The sequence below is a fragment of the Chrysochloris asiatica genome, unplaced genomic scaffold (genome assembly GCF_000296735.1).
Source record: "Chrysochloris asiatica unplaced genomic scaffold, ChrAsi1.0 scaffold00136, whole genome shotgun sequence".
Taxonomy (NCBI): Eukaryota; Metazoa; Chordata; class Mammalia; order Afrosoricida; family Chrysochloridae; genus Chrysochloris; species Chrysochloris asiatica.
The window spans coordinates 960,175-979,736 of NW_006408654.1; the positions used below are offsets into that span (position 1 = coordinate 960,175).

The window sequence follows — 19,562 nt, forward strand, 5'->3', positions numbered from 1 at the left end:
TGTTGTTGTTGTTAAGTGCCATCAAGTCAGTTCCAACTCATAGTGACCCTGTATAGGGTATCTAAGGAGCAGCTGGTGAGCTTGAACCACCAACCTTGTGGTTCAAACAGACCTTACAGTCCAGTGCTTTATCCCACAGTGCCACACTAGGACCCCTAGTAACCATCAAATAATGTTTGTTTTAGGATAAAAATATTTTCTTAAGGTTTTGTTCAGCACATTGGACTCCTAGTGTGGCATTGTAGGATCAACACTGGACTGTGAACCACAGGTCGGCAGTTCAAACCCACCATATGCTCCTTGGAAGTCCATGGTACTCAATATTCTTCTCCAGCACCGCAATTCAAACACATCAATTTTTCTATGGTTTTTCTTTATTCATTGTCCAACTTTCACATGCATATGAGACTATTGAAAACACCATGGCATGGGTCATGTGCACCTTAGTCATGAAACTAATATCTCTGCACTTCAACACTTTAAAGAGGCCTTATGAATCAGAGTTGTCGTATGCAATATGTCATTTGGTATTTTGACTGCTGCTTTCATGAGTGTTGATTGTAGATCCAAGTAAAATGAAGTCTTTGAGAACTTCAACTTTTTCTCTGTTTATCATGATGTTTATTGATCCAGTTGTGCAGATTTTTGTTTCCTTTACATTGAGTTGCAATCTTTGATCTTCATCAGTACAGAGCTTCAAGTCCTGTTTGCTTTCAGCAAGCAGGGTTGTGTCATATGCATGTTGCACTTTATTAATGAGCCTTCCTCCAGTCCTGATGTCACTTTCTTCCTCATAGAGTCCAGTTTATCATATTATTTGCTCAGCATACAGATTGAATAAGTATGGTGAAAGGATACAACCCTAACACAATAACCTCCTGATTTTAAACCATTCAGTATCCCCTTATTATGTTTGAATTACTGCCTCTTGGTCTATGTACAGGTTCTTCATAAGCACAATGAAATGTTCTGGAATATTCATTCTAAGCAATGTTATCCAAGTTTGTTATGAACTGCGCAGTTGAAAGCCTTTATATATCTATATAGTCAGTAAAGCACAAGTAAACATCTTTCTTGTATTCTCTGCTTTCAGCCAAGATACATCTGACATCAGCAGTGATATCCCTCATTCCACATCTTCTTTTGAATCTGGCTTGAATTTCTGGCAGCTTCCTATTGGTAAGCTGCTGCAAGTGTTTTGGAATTATCTTCAGCAAAATGTTACTTACATGTGATATTAATTATATTGATCCATAATTTCTGCATTTTTTTGGGGTCTCCTTTCTTTGTAATGGGCAGATATGGATTTCTTCCAGTCAGTTGGCCCGGTAACTGTCTTCCAAATTTTGGGGAATAGATGAGTGAGCGCCTCCAGCACTGCATTAGTTTGTTGAAACATTTCAATTTGTATCCTGTGAATTCCTGGACCCTTGTTTTTCCACCAATGTCTTCAGTGCAGTTCAGACTTCTTTCTTCAATACTATAGGTTCTTGATCATTTTCTGTCTCCTGAAATAGTTAAATGCTGACCAATTCATTTTGATACAGTTGACTCTGTGCATTCCTTCTGTTTTCTTTCAGTGTTTACTGCATCATTCACTATTTTGCCCATGTTGCTGTTGTTATGTGCCATCGAGCTGGTTCCTACTCTTAAGACTCTGTGTAGTTTCCGAGAAGCAGCAGGTGGGTTTGAATTGCCAGTCTTGTGGTTTGCAGTCTACAACAGTACTACAAATTGATGGATGTGTGAAACTTGTAGAAATATTTAGGTCAACTGGTGATGTGGTGGTAGTTGGGTGCCGTGGAGTTGATTCCAACTCATGGTGACCCCGTATAGGGTTTCTGAGGCTGTAAATCTTTACAAGAGCAGAAAGCCTCATCTTTCTCCCATGGCCACACCATTTGCTCATAACTATTTCAACCTGAAGTTTGAATTTTTTCTTCAGTTTTTTCCACTTGAGAAATGCTGAGAGTTTGGTTTTCTAACTCCAGGTTTTTGCAAATTTCCTTATAATAAGTCTTTTCAAGCTGTCCTTTGACATTTTCTGTTCAGCTCTTTTGCATCATCATTTCTTCCATTTGCTTTAGCTATTCTACATTCAAGACATTTTTCAGCATCTCTGCTGAAATTTGATTTTTTTCTTTCTTTTCTGTCTTTTTAATGATCTTGTGCTTTCTTCCTGTATGGTGTTCTTGATGCCATCCCATAGCTAGTCTGGTCTTCGGTCATTAGTGTTCTATGTATCAAATCTGTTCTTGAAATGGCCTCTAAATTCAGGTGGGATATGTCCAAAGTCATGTTTTGGTTCTGTGGGCTTGTTTTAATTTTCTTCAGTGCCTGAACTTGCATATGAGCAATCACAATTAGCTCCTGGTCTTCTTTTGGCTGATGTTGTGAGTTTCTCCGTCATCTCTTCCCAGATGTAGTCAATTTGATTCCTGTGCATTCCATCTGGTTGATGTCCACGTGTATGTTGTGTTGTGAAGTGCTGTTGAGTTGATTCCGACCCATAGCGACCCTGTATAGGGTTTCCAAGGAGCAGCTGGTGAGCTTGAACCACTGACCTTGCAGTTCAAACAACTTTGTAGTCTAATGCATTAGCCCACAGCACCACACCAGTCACCATTTATGTTGTTGAAAATAAGTATTTTCTGTGAATAAATCATGATCTTGCAAAATTTTATCATGAAATCTCCAGCATAATTTTCTATCACTAAAGCCATGTTTTCCAGTTACTGATCCCCTCTCTTTGTTTCCAACTTTCACATTCTAATCACTGGTAATTACCAACGCATCTTGATTGCATGTGTGATCAATTTTAGAAAGAAGAAGTTGATAGACTTCAATTTCTTCATTCCAGGCTTTGGTGATTGATGGGTACATTTGAATAATAGTTTTGTTAACTTGTCTGCCTTATCCTATCACAGACAGCATTATGTTTCTATATAGATCTTGAAATGCTCATTTGGATGATGAATGTGACACCATTTCCCTTGAATTTGTCACTCCTGACATAGTACACCATATGAATATCTGATTCAGAATGACCAATATCTACCCATTTCAGCTCACTAATGCGTACAATATGATGTTCATATGTTCTTGTTCATTTTTGATGACTTCCAATTTTACTACATTCATACTTCATACATTCCCAATTCTGAATATTAATGAATGTTTGCAGCTTTTTCTCATTTTTTGTCATGCCCCATTAGCAAGTGAAAGTCCTGAAAGCTCTATTCCATCCACATCATTAAGGCCAACTCTACTCTGAGGAGACAGCTCTTCCTCAGCCATATTTTGAGTGCCTTCTCACTGCTTTTCATAAGGTTTTCAGTGGCTAGTCATTCAGAAGTGGTCTGCTTCTCCTTCTTCCTAGTCTGTCTTAGTCTGGAAGCTCCGCTGAAGTCTGTCCACCATGGGTGACCCTGTTGGTATTTAAAACACTAGCGGCATAACTTCCAGCATCACAGCAACACGAAAGTCACTACAGTACTACAAATCAACAGATGTGTGGGGTAATATTTAGGTTAACTGGTGGTGGTGGTGGTGGTGGTGGTGGTTATATGCCATGGAGTTGGTTCTGACTCATAGAAACCCTGTATAGGGTTTCCAAACCTGTAAATCTTTACAAGAGCAGAAAGCCGCATTTGGAGCAGCTGGTAGATTTGAACTGCTGTTTAGGTCAACTAGGGAAGTTAAATCTATTTAGACTGGACCTGTTTTAGCTATTGTTCAAAAGTATGTATACATATTATTGTGATTTATAAGCCTTTTGGAAGTTAGATAGATCCAGGGGCACAATTATGACCATTTTTTCCCTCAATCAAAAAACAAAAACACACTACCATTGAGATAATTTTGACTCACAATGACCCTATATAGGGTTTCCAAGACTATATATCTTACTGGGAGCAGACAGCCTCATCTTTCTCCCACAGAGTGGCTTGTGGATTTTAACCACTGACCTTGTGTTTAGGAGGCCTGTGCTTAACCTACAGCACCACCGGGGATTTTTGTTGTTATTGTTAGGTGCCATTGAGTCAGTACCGACCCATAGCAACCCTATGCACAGCAGAACAAAACTCTGCCCGATCCTGGGCTAACCTCACTACTGTTGCCATGCTTGAGTCCATTGATGCTGCCACTTGGCCAATCCATCTCATTGGGGGTCTTTCTTCCTCTTTTTCTCTTACCCTCCATCTTACCAAACATGATGTCCTTTTCCAGCGACTGGTCCCTCCTGACAATATGTCCAAAGAGTGAGAGACAAAGTTTGGCCATCTTGGCCTCAAAGGAGCACTCTTGCTGCACGTCTTCCAACACGAATCTATTGGTTCTTTTGGCAGCCCATGGCAATTTCAGTATTCTCCTCCAACACCATAACTCAAAAGCATCTATGGTCTTCCTTATTTACTGTCCAACTTTCTCATGCATACGAGGTTATTGAAAATATCATGGCTTGGGTCAGGTGCACCTTAGTCCTCAAGCTGACAGCTTTGCTTGGATCTTTAGTTACTATTAAAATATAACTTCTCTTGTTTGGGGAGTTCTAGATAATCTGTGAAGCTAGGAAAACATTCCCCATGTGTGGAAAGATCAAAAGGGTTTATATTTTTCTATACATAATCATCCTTAGAAGCCAGGATAGTAAGACTTCATCTCTCATACTTAGTATATGTTATCAGAAAGACCAGTTTCTGGAGAAAGGCATCATGCTTGCTAAAGTGGAGGGTCAGTGACAAAGAGGAAGACCCTAACGAGATGGATTGACACAGTGGCAGCAGCAATGGGTTCAAGCATAACAAGGATTGTGAGGATGGTGTAGGATCTCGAGGATGGTGTAGGGCCAGGCAGTGCTTCATTCTGTTGTGCATAGGGGCTTTATGAGTCGGAACCAAATAGAAACCACTTCACAACAACAATATAAATAATAACAATTTCTGTTGACTCTATTCCAACTCAGGACAACCCCACGTATGTTAGAACTGTTCTCAGTAAGGTTTTCAGTGACTGGTTCTTCAGAAGTAGATTGCTAGGCTTTTGTCTCTAAGTTTTCTCTGGGTGCACTTGAGCTTCCAGACTCTCAGTTATCAGTTGAATACATTAATGCCATAAGTGATGAGGTCTGTGAATCAGGATTTTTTTTGGTTGAAATTAGCTGAAACCCAAGTCCAAGTAAGAGAACAACTTTCTGAACTTACATAACTGGGAAATCTAAGAGAGGTTATGACTTTGCCACTTTTCTCCCCATCTTTGTCTCTCTGATGAACTCTCTTCTTTTGTTGGTCTGACTTGTCATTACTTAGCATCATTCTTTTCCTCCACATACAGAAGCTGTCCATGGAGGGACAGATGGTTGGGACAGCCCCACGTGTCCACGCTTACAGATCAGCATCAAGGGAAAATAGCTACTCTTCTCTAACCAGAAGTTTAATGGTTCAAACTCACAAGCGACTCCACAGGTGAAAGATGAGGCTATCTGCTCCCATAAAGATGTAGAGTCTCAGAACCTCTGGGGAGCCATCCTACTCTGTCCTGTAGGATCGCTGAGATTAGGAACTGACTTACTGGCAGCAGGTGCTTGTTTTTGGATACCACATCTCTCAAGGAAAAGGAGCCCAGTTGCCCTGCTCTCCACTAACACCAGTCACACGCAGGTCCACTCCCAGCCAACGGGAAGGGGTCACTGTGATTGGCAGTCCAACCAGAACCACACAGGGCTTCAGAGAGCAGTTCATGAACAGAAAGAGTGGTACTAGATGTAAACAAAGCAGACTGTGATAGGGAAGCCTGTCCTGGAGGTAGAACTCCGTTCATCATACATGCCTTAGGCAGCTGCTGCCTTCTCCTCTGCCAGGATCTTTGGCTGTCTTCTGTAAAGTGTTCCCATGAGGATTAGAGAGCATGTCTGTGCTTGGGCTCTAGGACCACCAAATGCAAGGTTGCTATTAGATAATCAGGTACTTCCCTGTAGCACTTAGTGAGTGCTCAGTACATGATGGTTTCCCCCTTGTTATTGTTAATAGAATAAAAAAGGGGCCAGGAGAGAGAAAAACAGTTCGTAAGCAGTTAGTGTATAAGTCCTTTCTTTAACCATTCTGAGCGAGGCCTCCTTCTCTGGGATGCTCCACCAGTGTTGCATAGATAGTTACTGATGAGAAGAGAGTAAAGACATCAAGAAGGAGGCAGGAGTCAATGGGTTTCAAGAAATTGGTCGTGAATAAACCCAGACCCATTGCCATCAAGTTGACTTTGACTGAGGGCAGCCCCATATGTTATAGGGTAGAACTGAGCTCCAAAGGATTTTCTTGGCTATAATGTTTATGGAAGCAGATCACCAGACCTCTCTTCCATGGGTGGTTCAAACTACCAACCTTTAGGTCACTTGTCAATCATCATAAACTGCTGGTGCCACCCAGGATCCCTGCTACACTAACGCAAAGCCACATCCTTCGAGTTGATTCCAACTCATAGCAAACTTCTAGGACAGAATAGAACTGCACCTTAGTGTTTTCAAAACAATACATCTTGAGGGAAGCAGGCAGTTTCATCTTTCTCCCGATGAGCGGATGGTGGGTTCAAACCACCAATCTCTTAGCAGCCCAACACTTAAGCCATTATGTCACCATGCATCCTTCGCACAATAAAGCCCATCCTAATTTGGAGGGAGAGAGTAATGACTCCAAGTGAACTGCAGCCCTGCTCGGAGCCTCTTCCAGGGACTTCATGTGTCACGATCTGCTTTGCTTCCCTCACAGTCCACCTGATTCCAGTGTCGACAGCTAAGAATGAAGTGAGTAGCAAGAGTCGAAAGAGAATCATGCCTGACCCAGTAACAGAGCCCCCTGTGATGGACCCCGTCTACGAAGCTCGTCTGTACTGCAACATTCCAAGTGTGGCCGAGCGCAGCATGGAAGGTAGGCCTGGTTGTGGTGCCTGACTTGGCATTTTGCAGACCAGGAGGGGTTTTACTAGGACAGACACACCTTTGTTGACGATTTCTTTTCAAGCAGCACCGTGGTAAGAAGCTACACAACCGGCATTCAAATCCTGAAGTTGCCATGAGGCTGTGCCCTTGAATGAGTACCTGGGCCACAGCTAGCTTCCTCATCTGTAAAATGGGGTAACTTCCACAGTGCTGCTGAGAGAATCAAGTCACGGCATAGCATGGTTTATGGTAACCAGTTATCAGTGTATCATTATTTGATTCCGATTCATGGTGACTCTGTGTATATGGAGTTGAACTGTGCTCCATACTGTTTTCAAGGCTATGACCTTTTGGAAACAGATTAGCAGGTCTGTTGTCTGAGGAGCCTCTGGTTGAGTTTGAACCACCACCCTTTCGGTGAGCCTTCCACAAGCGCTCACCATTATCCACATTTTTCAGTGAAGTGAAACACCAGCCAGATGGAAAGGTGTCCTTGGTGGGGCTTCAGGGCATCCTGCTGGGCTCCCTACCTCTCCTGGGGCTTAGAGCTTCCACAGGAGGTCCTCATGGTGTCTTATAGTAAAGGTGTAGGAAAATAAGGTTTCTGTGTAGAGCTTTGTTTTTTCAGAAGTGTATCAAAGAATAATATGTTTGAATATTTATGATGAATGTTTACTTATTTGCCTTGTTTCATAAAATATTTAAATCTATGGATGTGAGTGAAGGAATGGGGTCATGCCCCATTTCTCTAGCCTCCAGTCCCCTGCCTTGTTCCCCCAGGTATTGCTGGGGAGGCTGAGAGATGACCAGCCCTCTGATGCTCCTCTGCCGAGTCATGAGGTGATTCAGTGCCTCTCCTGACCAAGGCCCTGTAGCCCCTCAGGAAGGCACCGTGTCCCCTGGGAGGCCACTATTGCCCCTCCGCATCCCAGAGTGGACATTACCCAGGTAGCCCTATGTTCTGAGCACCCAGCCATGTTGGCACTTCCAGAGTGATGAATGAATACTGTGCTTTCCTCTCACAGGTCACGCCCCGCATCACTTCAAACTGGTCTCCGTGCATGTTTTCATCCGCCATGGGGACAGGTACCCGCTGTATGCCATTCCCAAAACCAAGCGGTTAGAAATTGACTGCACTCTGGTGGCTAACAGGTAAATTGCACTTCTTCTCAAAGGCATCTTTCAAGAGTCTCTTCTCTCTTGTACTCATCAGAAAGATGCCGGCATAATTGCATGGCAGGGGGAGTGACCTGTGTTAGCTGGACACTCACTGTTTGTCAGATGCCTTCAGGACTGTTTGATATGTAGATGCCATTTTACAGTTGAGAAGACTGAGACCCAGAACGGGTGAAGTCACTCATTTAAGGCTACAGAGCAGAAAAGCTAGTATTTGAGCCCAGTTCAGTCTGTGGCCCACTCACCCAGCCACTTGCTGTTCTTTAGTTTGAGGAACAGCTGGGACATGGAGCTGTGAGCACTGGTTTAGGAGTCCTTATGGTCTGGCTCAGCTCTTCCATTTGGGCAGTAAGCAAAACCCAGGTCTGGCCGAGCCTCATCCTCCTTTCTTCACTTATGTGGGAGTGGCATAAGTGAGGTGATGTAGGGGGATGTTCATTATCAACAGCATCACCTTATAAATGTAAGAGGTTCCTCCAACCTTTTAATTTTTCACAGGCATGGAGACAGCCAGTGCTTGGTTGAGAGCTCTTAGGATGAAAAATAATTGAACAGAGAATGGAAATTGTGTATGGAAATTGCATGCCCCTAAAATGAGAGGCACAGTTGGCAATAAAATGATAGGCCAGATCTCAGCAAGTGTATCTGGGGGCACATACCATCCCTAGCAGAGCTTCCTAAATGAGGTCAGGAGATGGGGAAGCGCTCAGTAGGAAAGACATTATGTTGATGGAATGCTTTTGGGGTGCCAATCTCTACTCCCAGCTGAGCAAGCCTAGTGGAGTTCTGGATGACCTCTGGGGTGGTAGGCTGGGCTGTTTGTTAAGCAGACTGCAACATAACTGAGGGGATTTTAGGTTAACCCTTTGCAGTCCAAGCCTTCAAGGTCCAGTATTGAGGGTTTGGGATGAAGTAAACCATGTTATTTATAAAAATATCATGATCTCCTGCCTGCCTATCAGTCTCTCTGTGCTTGTTCATTTACTGCTGGAATCATGATGCTTGCAACCTGGGCCTTCTTTCCTGTAATCAGCAAACATGGGTCTATGACCGAGCAGGCCATGGGCTTGGAAGCACCCTGGACAAGTCCAGCCCACAGCAGAGAGGCCAGGCAGGGACTTGCTTTCTCTTTTTAGCCCAACTCCGACTCCCTCGCCTTTTGTTCCATTCTTTCTGCCAGGCCCCTCTGCTCCTGCCTTGCCCAATTCCAGCCAGTCCTTCACCTCTTCACGCCTGTGCACAGTTCTGCATTGATACACAGGGGATCACCATGAGTTTAGGTCAACTCAGTAGCAACTGATTTGAGAGTTTAACTGGTCTTGTTGTTGTTAACTGCTGTCTAGTCATGTCTGACTCATAGCAATCTCATGAAGGGTTTCCAAGGGGCAGCTGGTGGGTTAGAACTGCCAACTTTGTGGTTTGGAGTCTACGGCTGATCATACAGAGTTACACCAGGATTGGGGCAAATGTGGAAGCCACTGGCTATGAGCATTAACCCTCGAGTTTCTGGGCTGTGGGGGCAGGTTAGAGCATTGGGGGGTAGCTGGTGGGCAGAGGAGGGGCTCTGGGAAGGCAGCTAGAAGAAGTGGCTTGTCAGGTGCAGCAGTGTTAATGTATAACAAGTGGTACAGCTTTGCCATTGCACACATGTGGACACCAGCCCTGTGAAGAGCCTAGGCATGGATGGACCACTAGGCCCCTGAGCTGGCCAGGTGCAGGACAGCCCCAAGGACTTTGGCCAACAACATGTTTCTGCCCCAGCAACTCCCAGTGTCTGCTTCTCTTTCTCTAGTCAGGTTTCAAATTCCCAGATGTAAGAACTTGATTGGCTTGGCTTAGACTAGGGGTCTGTTTCCAAACCAATCAGCTGTAGCCAGAATGTCCCTGGGCACCTCGAGGACTCCGAACCCACCTTGGGCATCTGGCTGTTGTCCTTGGACCTTTGCTGCTCACCATCCCAAGCATGACTGTCTCTGCCCTCCCCAGACCACGGGCTCCTCAAGGGCTCTGGTTCTTACCCTCCCTGTGCCCTCCAGTGCCTGGCATTTACCAGTTGTTGGATTGGGTTGATTGCATTATAAATTCTGCATTATAAAAAACAGAATCGTTGTTGCTGTTATTAAATGCCATTGAATCAGTTCCAACTCATAGGTGTGATATTTATAATGTGCCTCATTACAGATTAAGCCTCTGCCATGGAATTCTTTGAGGCCTTGCCAGAGTCAACCTTTGTCATGTATCGGATGTTGAGCAAGTCACTTCCTCACTCTGAATATGGGAATAATTATTGTTATTAAGTACTGTGGAGTCGGTTGTGACTCATAGCAAATCTGAATAAGGCTTCCAAGGAGCAGCTAGTGGGTTTGAACTATCAACCTTGAGGTTAGTAGTCCAGTGTTTATCCTACAGCGCCACACCAGAACTCCTGAGAATAATGTAGCTCTCTTATAATATCCTTGTGATGTCTAAATAAGATGACAGGAAAAGCATGTAGCCTGGTCCATATTGAGAGCGTGATAAATGGCACATGTCATTTACAGCAGCCACATGGAGGCCCTCAGGGACCTGGCCTCTTTCCTTCTCTGCAGTCCCAGAGCCTCTTACTCTGTCTTGTCAGAAGGCAATGGACGGCTCCCTTGATGGAGCTCCCATTCGATAGTCTTGGCTCCTGGGGCCCTGTTACCCTGGCTTCCTCTGCCTTCATTTTCCTTTGTCTCTATCCTTTGGCCTAGTTTTATTCTGTAGTTTTATGAGTTGCCATAAATCCTTTGAGGAAAGAAGGTAGAGTATGCATGTTTAATTAATTAGTGTCATTTAATTAATTCCATCTCTAAAAGATAAATAAATTTGACTTGTTGTTATAAACATGTACTTAGAGTGAACAGGAATCTCAATGAAGTGGAGCCACCTTGGGCCACTGACTCTCCTGGGATGGTGGTGTCTGGGTCCCTGGCAATGCCTGCCACATTTCCAGATGCTACCTCAGCTTCATAAATCGTCATTTCTTGACCTTATACTTATTGTATTGGTGTGGCACTATGGGTTAATGCACTGGACTACAAAGTCGGTTTGAACTGTAAGGTCAGTGGTTTAAGCTTACCAGCTGCTCCTTAGAAACTCTATACAGGGTCGCTATGGGTCAGAACCAACTTTATGGCACTTAACAACAATAACAACTTAGTGTACACCCACCCCCCAAAAAAGGCAGTGCATCTGGAGGGTGTCCATTACTTTAGTCCATTGGAAGCCAGTCTTTGGCAGGCAGGTACAGATGTAGAGAGCTGAATCAAGCAGGAGCTGTTCATCCATACAAGTCAGGTGCTCCAATGTTTCCATCCACAGTGCAACACTGCACAGCTTCTTGTGGTGGAAGCTGCCTCTTCTGAAAACCATGAGTCTCATGAGAAAGGTGTTGTTCTAACCTGTAGAGCTCTGCCGCCAGCAGTATGGTTGTGAGCCATTGATAGGCTATGCTTAGTAAATGTTGTTTTGCTTTGTTTTCCTATGAATTGCATAAGCTTTTCTAGCTCAGAGGAAGAAGAAAGTATTCACTTCAATCAGCATTTACTTAACACTTTATATTTTTAAGTGACTATGACATTCATGGTGGCTCTGTAGGATAAGCACTGGACTGCAAACCTAAGGCCAGTGATTCAAGCCACCACCACTCTGCAAGAGAAAGATGAAGTTTTCTGTTCCGTAAAGATTTCCAGCCTCTGAAACCCTATACAGGTCTCTATGAGTCAGAACCAACTCAACGGCACTTACCATCAACAACAACATGATGTGCCCTGAATGGCACAAATAGTTAGCATGCTTGGCTGCTAACCAAGATTGGCATCCAGAAGCACCTTGGAAGCAAGGCCTGGCAATCTATTCCCAAAACATCAGTTATTGAAAATCCTGTGGCGCACAGTTCTACTCTGACACACATGAGGTCACCATGAGTTGGAGCTGACTCAACAGGAACTGATTTATTTATCATGTGCCAGGTACTGTTGTAGGAGCCCTGTTGGCATAGCAGGTTACACGTTGAGTTGCTAACCACAGGGTCAGCAGTTTGAGTCCACCAGGGGCTCCATGCCCTTAAAGACAGGCTCCCTTACAGCCTCAGAAACACTATACAGGGTTGCTATGAATCAGAACCAACTGTACAGTACACAGTCAGCCAGCCAGGTACTGTTGGGTTTCTGAAGATTCATGGAAGAAAAGGTGGTCCTGCTTCTCAGGTACCCCAGAGTGTCTATAGGGATGGAAGTGGTGGCTGACACATGTCAGCACTCAGTGAATTCTAACTGCAGCAGCACTGATACAAAAAGAAGAGAAAGAAGTGGACGTGGTTTTCGTCCCACAGTTTGTCCCTGACTCAGCTTGGGGCAGAGAGGGGAGTGTGATGGTAGATCAAGGAAGGTCACCCAGAGAAAACGACCTAAAAGGCTGTGCTGGAGCCAGTCAGGTAGCAGCTGCTGATGGGTGGCCCCTTGGGAAAAGGTATGAGGTTGTGGACAGCTCGGTCCAGGGGAGCATTGACGTTAGTTTCACAGGGCTTAAGCACAGAGGGGAGAGAAGAACAGGAACTAGACAACAATTCTCTGCGTGCCCAGCCAGCAGTATGGACCCTAGGCATGTGGGCAATGAGGGAACGATGAAGAGTTTCAGGCTGGGCAGTGAAGGGATGAAATGAAGCTCTCTGACAGCCAGAGCATGGAGGGTGGTAGGCTGGAAGTGAGCAGTGGGGTTTACATGATTATAGTATTAATAATTCCAAAGAAAGACTACCCAGAGTGGAAGCAGAAGTCCTTATAATGGACGACGAGCCTTTCTGTGATCTCACACCATCTGTTACCTGTGGACCTCCTCTCCTCTCTTTCTGCCCTTTTTCACTTGACTTATGCACACTGTGCCTTGCTCGCCTCGAGATAGTCTGGCATGCTGCTGTCTTAGGGCATTTGCACTGTTTTCTCTAGAAGGCTACTGTCCATATATATTTATGGCCTGTTCCCTCACCTCCTTTAAGTTTTTGCTCAAGTGTCAACTTTTTCTGTAAGAGCTCCTCACATTCCTCCCTCCACCAAAATCTCTGTGACCCCCTTACCCTACTCCTCTTATTTCCATACATCTGCTACCTTCTAATACCCAGACATACATGTATGGTATTCATTGTACACTGTCAGTCTCTCCATGCCAGGAATGATTTTTCTCTCTTTGTTCACGGTTGCTGTTTGTTTTGTGCCTAGGACAGAACCTGGCACATGGGAGGTACATAATTTTTGCATTAAGAAGTGATGGAGCTGGGACTCCCAGGGTATTAGCAGAGAAGGAGAGGTGAATCTGAGAAGGATGAGTTCGAATCAGTAGGACTTGGTGATGGGTCAAGAAGCAAGGAGCAGTTATTTACATCAAGTAAAACAAAAATCCACAAAGCTAAAGACTGAAAAGTGCATTGGGCTTGACTTTTTTTCTCCCAGAATTTCATTTTATTAATAATATAAAGGAATTCTGGTATGGCACTGTAGGATAAACAATGGACTGCTTAACCATAAGGTCAGCAATTCAAACCCATCAGCTGCTTCTTGGAAACCCTGTACAGGGTCACTATGAGTTGGAACCAACTCAACAGCACTTAAAAACAGCAATAATATAAAATAATCAATTATTTAATTGCTGTACATTCTCTAAAAATCTGTGGGTTTAGTTGATTCCATTTTCCAGCCATGTAAGTTGTTTTTGAATTGTGTTTTCTGATACTGGTCTTCTTCGTCTTCTCTGCCTGTCTTAATATCCTGAGTAGCTGCTTAGCAGATAGCTGCGGCACAGGTGCTTTTCTCATGGCTAGGTACATTTGCCTCTGGGTCCTGTCTCTAGTGTTGTGACAGAAATATGTGTGAACAGTGTAGATAAAAATGCAAATCGAAAGCAAACGTGGATGATTTGAAGGCTTAGTTCTTTCTATTTCAAAATGAAAGCAGATTTCCAATGAGGCTGTAATAATAATGTTTTTGTCTTGCAGGGAATAACATTCTCACAGATAAAATAATTTTTACATTAGACCAATGTAATAAAGAGGTCCAAGAAAGCATTGCCTTAAGTAACAAAGAAGTGTATCTTTTCCTGTGTGAAGGTGTGAGATGAGTATTCTAGGTAACTCAGTTCCCACCACCCTTGGGATATCCACCTGGCTGAACCCAGTTTGCTGCCAGGCCTGAAAAGTGGCCAGAGGGAAGGATGTTGTTATTTTTAAGTGCCGTCAAGTCAATTCCAACCCATAGCGACCCTGTATAGGGTTTCCAAGGAACAGCTGGTGAGCTGGAGCCACCAACCTTGCAGTTCAAATGAAGGGAGAGTCTGTGAAATAAGCATGCCCCTGACCTTAGAGCTTAAGCCTAAAAGTGTAACATACCTTCTTCCATTTCAGTGGTAAATGTTTCCACATCTGGTTCTGCCTAACCACTGTTGTTAGATGCCATTGAGTCAGTACCAACTCATAGCAACCCTATGCACAAAAGAACGAAACACTGCCAGTCCATCTTGTTGGAAGTCTTCCTCTTTTTCTCTGACCCTCCTCTTTACCAAACATGATATCCTTCTCCAGGGACTGATCCCTCTCTATAATATGTCCCAAGTATGAAGGACAAAGTCTGGCCATCCTGGCTTCCAAGGAGCGTTCTGGCTGTACTTCTTCTAACACAGATTTGTTTGTTCTTTAGTAATCCATGGTACTTTCAATATTCTCCTCCAACTTAATGCATCTATTCTTCTACACTCATCCTTATTCACTGTCCAACTTTCACATGCATATGAGGTTATTGAAAATACCATGGCTTCGGTCAGGCACACCTAAGTCCTCAAACTGACATCTTTGCTCTTCAACACTTTAAAGAGGTCTCGTGCAGCAGGTTTGCCCAATGCAATACATCATTTGATCTCTTGACTGCTGCTTCCATGAGTGTTGATGGTTGATCCAAGTAAAAGGAAGTCTTTGACAACTTCAGACTCTTCTCCATTTATCTTGATATTGTTTATTGGTCTAGTGATGAGGATTTTTGTTTTCTTTACATTGAGGTGCAGCTCATAACTGAAGGCTGTGGTCTTCGATCTTCATCAGTAAGTATTTTCAGTCGTCGGACTCACAGTGATCCTATGATCACTTTGTGAGGAGTAGCTGATGTGTTATGTGTGGTTCGCAGTCCAGTGCTGATTCTACAGTGCCACACCAGGAGTCCAACCACTAAGGATGTTGGACTCCTAACCACTAAGACCTAGGAGCTGAGATCTAATCAACTGCCCAGGAAGAAGAGAAGAGATTTTAGTGTACAACTAGAAGACTTGATTTTTAATATTTACACTAAAATCTGTGTAGATTGATAAATACAATGGTAACTTGCAGTGCTCCTTGGGTGACACGCACTGTTATGTGCTCAGCTACTCAACACTGGCATTTTTTAATTCACCCAAAGGCACCAAAGAAGAAAGGATGACAATTTGTTTCCCAAGGATCATAACCAAGAAAACCTTATGAAGCATTTCTCCTCTGTACCACACAGGGTCTGAATCAGAATCAGCTTGATGACAGCTGGTTTGGTTTGCTGGGGTTTTTTAATTGCAACTTGCTATCATCATTGCTACAATTTGGAAGGCTTAGTCTTTTCATGAAACAACTAGGAATGAGGCACTTCATAACTGAATTCATTAATACATACCTTTGGAATATTTACCATGTGCTGGGTAGACTCAAAGCAGGACAGACCCAGAGACTCATAGACTCATATTACCTGGGTCTCTTTCCATTATAACCATTTGTTGTCTGTAAGTGAAGTTGGTTGTTGCTTGTTTGCTTTTTTTGTTCATGAATCTTCATCTTTCCTGACCAAAAAAAAAAAAAAAAAAGCGCTTATTGAATACAGAAATAGATATCAGAGCATCACTAAGCAGTCAGATGCCCTGAATACTTAGGCCATCTCAGCAAACATGTTCAGCAGTGAAACCCCACTTATAAACTTGGCAGCACAGCTTTCTCTGGCAGGCAGACAGGAGCAGTGGGAAATAATGATGGTCTGTAGCAGCAATCTTGACTCCGGATGACAGATCGCCTGTTGTCGGTGTCAGTTCCTATCGGTACCCTCGTTGTTAGCCTGGAAGTTTTATTTCCCAGTTTGCAAACATTTATGTGTTTTAGCTTCAGGCAAAATAGTAGACCCTCTGTTTTTATGGAAAGAATTAATTCCCTACAGCAATCCAGAGCAAATTATTAGACTATTACTTCATGCCAGGATTAGCATTCTCTAATTTTAAAACATGTGTTTTAAAAGATGGATTTTTTTTTTTTTTTAAGCATGATGTTCTTTAAAGATAATGAAGCCATTTTGACAGCTATTTTCAATGCATTGCCACAGTTAATTGGGCTTTCAGACTGCAGGGGTCTGCATTAGAACGATTTGTCTTTGCTTCCTTTCACGCTGACTCTTATGCAGTTCCACTGCAAACTAATCTGTCTGTCCACTTTTATTCAGCTGGAAAATAATGCATACGTGCACATCATAGGTCATTTCATTATTCAGAGAAAATGTTACATACCCATAGATCATTTCATAACTCACAGAAATTGCATATTAGTGACTAGAAAGATAAATTACATCTCGACTTGCCACATGTACTTCGTAGCAGAGATATAAGGCGTTTTCATCTAGAGCCCACAATAAACATGTTTTAGATATTCATTACCACCCTCACATTAAATGAAGTATTGTTTGTGCATAGTGATTTCAAGAAAAAAAACCAAATGGTTGTCAAGGCAACGCCAATGAATGGTGACCCCAAATGTGTCAGAGTAGAACTGTGCTCCAGAGGGTTTTCAGTGGTTTTTTTAAAAAGCAGATCTCCAGGACTTCCTTCTGAGGTGCATCTGAGTGGACTTGAACCTCCAGCCTTTTAGTTAGCAGCTAAGTGTGTTAACTGTTTGCACCACCCATGGGGTGGTTGTGGTGGTTATATGCCATTGAGTCGGTTCTGACTCATAGCAACCCGTACAAAGTCTTTGAGGCTGTAAATCTTTACAGGAGCAGAAAGCCTCATCTTTCTCCCATGATAGATTCAAACTGCTGACCTTGCAGTTAGCAGCCCAACTTGTAACCCCACTACACTATCAGATCTCATTCCATAGAGCTCATGGGGAACTGTGAAGAGCTGTAGAGATCTTGGTTGTCTTAATTAACTTTTCAATTTTTTTTTTTTTTTTAAGTAAGGTTTTCCAGAGTCAAGGATTAATAGCTCAGTGAAGGTTGGGGTAGGATTTCTGGGAAGGGAAGGCATATAGAAGGGTTTGAGGAGGGCATATGTGAGCGGAAAGGAGCAAGTTGGCTCTGTGTGGCCAGAGTTGGGTATTGGAGTGGGGAGAGTCATGAAGGATGAGTTCTTGAGGGGAGAGGGGGGGCCAGACTGGACTGACAGGGTAGTGGTGATGTGGAGCTACTGGAAAGGTAGCAGTAGGCCAAGGTGGCCTTTTAAGTAGGGCCCCTGGTTGTGGCAAATGACAGATTAAAAGCAGGAAGGCTTATGAGAAGGCCACTGACAACAAATGAAGTTTCCTGAAGCCACAGATAGCTGCGTGGTTGAAGGGGAGTTGTTATTCGGTGCCATCAAGTCATAGCAGCCCTTTACACAAGAGGAGGAAACACTGCCCCATCCTGCACCATCCTCACAATTGTCATGTAGGAACCCATGGTTGCAACCACTGTGTCAGTCCATCTCTTGGATGGCTTTCCTCTTTTCCACTGAGTCTCCACTTTACGAAGCATGATGTCCCTCTCCAGGGACTAGTCGCTCCTGATAAGATGGCCAAAGAACAACAGATGAGGTCTCCATCCATATCTTTGCTTCTAAGGAACATTCTGGCTGCACTTCTTCCAAGACAGATTTGTTTGTTCTTCTAGCAGCCCATGGTACTTTCAGTATTCTTCTCTAACAATGTAACTTATATACATCGATTCTTCTGCAATCTTCTTTATTCATTGGACACCTTTCACATACATATGTTGTTGTTAAATGCTTTCGAGTCAGTGCTGACTCATGGCGACCCTGTATAGGGTTTCTGAGGAGCAGCTATTAAGTTTGAACTGTCAACCTTGTGGTTCAAACTGACCTTGTGGACAGTGCATTATCCTTCAATGCCACACGAAAATACCATGACTTGTATTTAGTCTCAAATGACATCTTTGCTCTTTTAACATTGTAAAGATGTCTTTTGCAGCAGGTTTGCCCAATGCAACACATCATTTGATTTCTTGACTGCTGATTCCATGAGTGTGGATTGTGGATCCAAGCAAAAGGAAGTCTTTGACTTCAGTCTTTTCTCTGTTTATCTTGTTATGTATTGGTCCAGCTGTGAGGATTTTTGTTTTCTTTACATTGAGGCTGTAGTCTTTGATCTTCAGAGGATCACAGAGAAGCATGGTGAAACATCAGAAGGAAAGGTTAGCAGGGTTGGGAGGTGGGTGGCATGGGGAGGGGGAGGAGAGGGACATATCCAGGATGCCCCCAGCCTAAGGCATGATTGTTTGGGTTATTGGGTTGGAGACCATTCTAGAGATGGACCATAGGAAGCAGCTGAGGTTAGAGCTGGATGGTAGAGGGCGGAGCCAAATCCCACTGTGCTAAGAGTGATGTCAGTGCAGCAGAGACTGGGGGTTTATGTAGAGGTGTCCATTGAAATTGAACCTTGAAAGTGATCAGACTACTAGGACCTGTTACTGTGGGTGAGAAGTGCCAGGGCACATATGGGGGCATTGCTTGCCAAGGTTTGGGACCGTTATATTGTGGCTGTGTGAAAGAAAGTGGCTGTTACTTTCTAAACAAAGGTGGGCTTCCATGGAACACTCTGACCACTAATTTCTGTGTTGTCTCATTAGGAAACCATACCATCCTAAACTGGAAGCTTTCGTTAGTCATATGGCAAAAGGATCCGGAGCCTCTTTTGAAAGCCCCTTACACTCCCTGCCTCTTTACCCCAGTCACCTGCTGTGTGAGATGGGAGAACTCACGCAAACAGGTATGTCTAACAGCCATCTGCTCACTTCTTCTCCCACCCATACTTCCATGTGGCATGTAGTCAGTGGATGTCCTCATGTAAGGCCGCCAGGAAGGATATTCGCAGTGGGGAGCTTAAAGGGGTGAATAAAGACTGAAGTGGGAGCGTGGCGGTTCTGCAGGATAAGCACTGGACTGGGAACTACAAGGTCAGTAGTCTGAACCCACCCGCCACTCTGTGGGATAAAGATGAAGCTTTCTGCTCCCACAAAAGATTTGCAAGCTCAGAAACCCTGTACAGGGTTGCTATGAGTCAAAACCAACTTGACTGCACTTAACAACACCAAGCAATAACCCACCTTGAAACTCAGAGTCCACCAAGATATCTAATTAAACATCTGATTTCTAAACATTAAAAATCACTTTTTTTTTT

General features: G+C 43.6%; 1 protein-coding gene across 2 annotated transcripts in view; it reads left to right on the forward strand.

Annotated features, from left to right (window-relative positions):
• Positions 1 to 19,562, forward strand: part of ACPL2 (acid phosphatase-like 2) — a 48,661-nt gene that overhangs the window by 20,633 nt on the left and 8,466 nt on the right. For both annotated transcript variants that reach the window (XM_006869843.1, XM_006869844.1), the window contains exons 2-4: positions 6,762 to 6,920; positions 7,957 to 8,083; positions 19,012 to 19,151. In XM_006869843.1, coding sequence (XP_006869905.1) covers positions 6,762 to 6,920; positions 7,957 to 8,083; positions 19,012 to 19,151 — 426 coding nt within the window. The remainder of the gene's footprint in view (positions 1 to 6,761; positions 6,921 to 7,956; positions 8,084 to 19,011; positions 19,152 to 19,562) is intronic.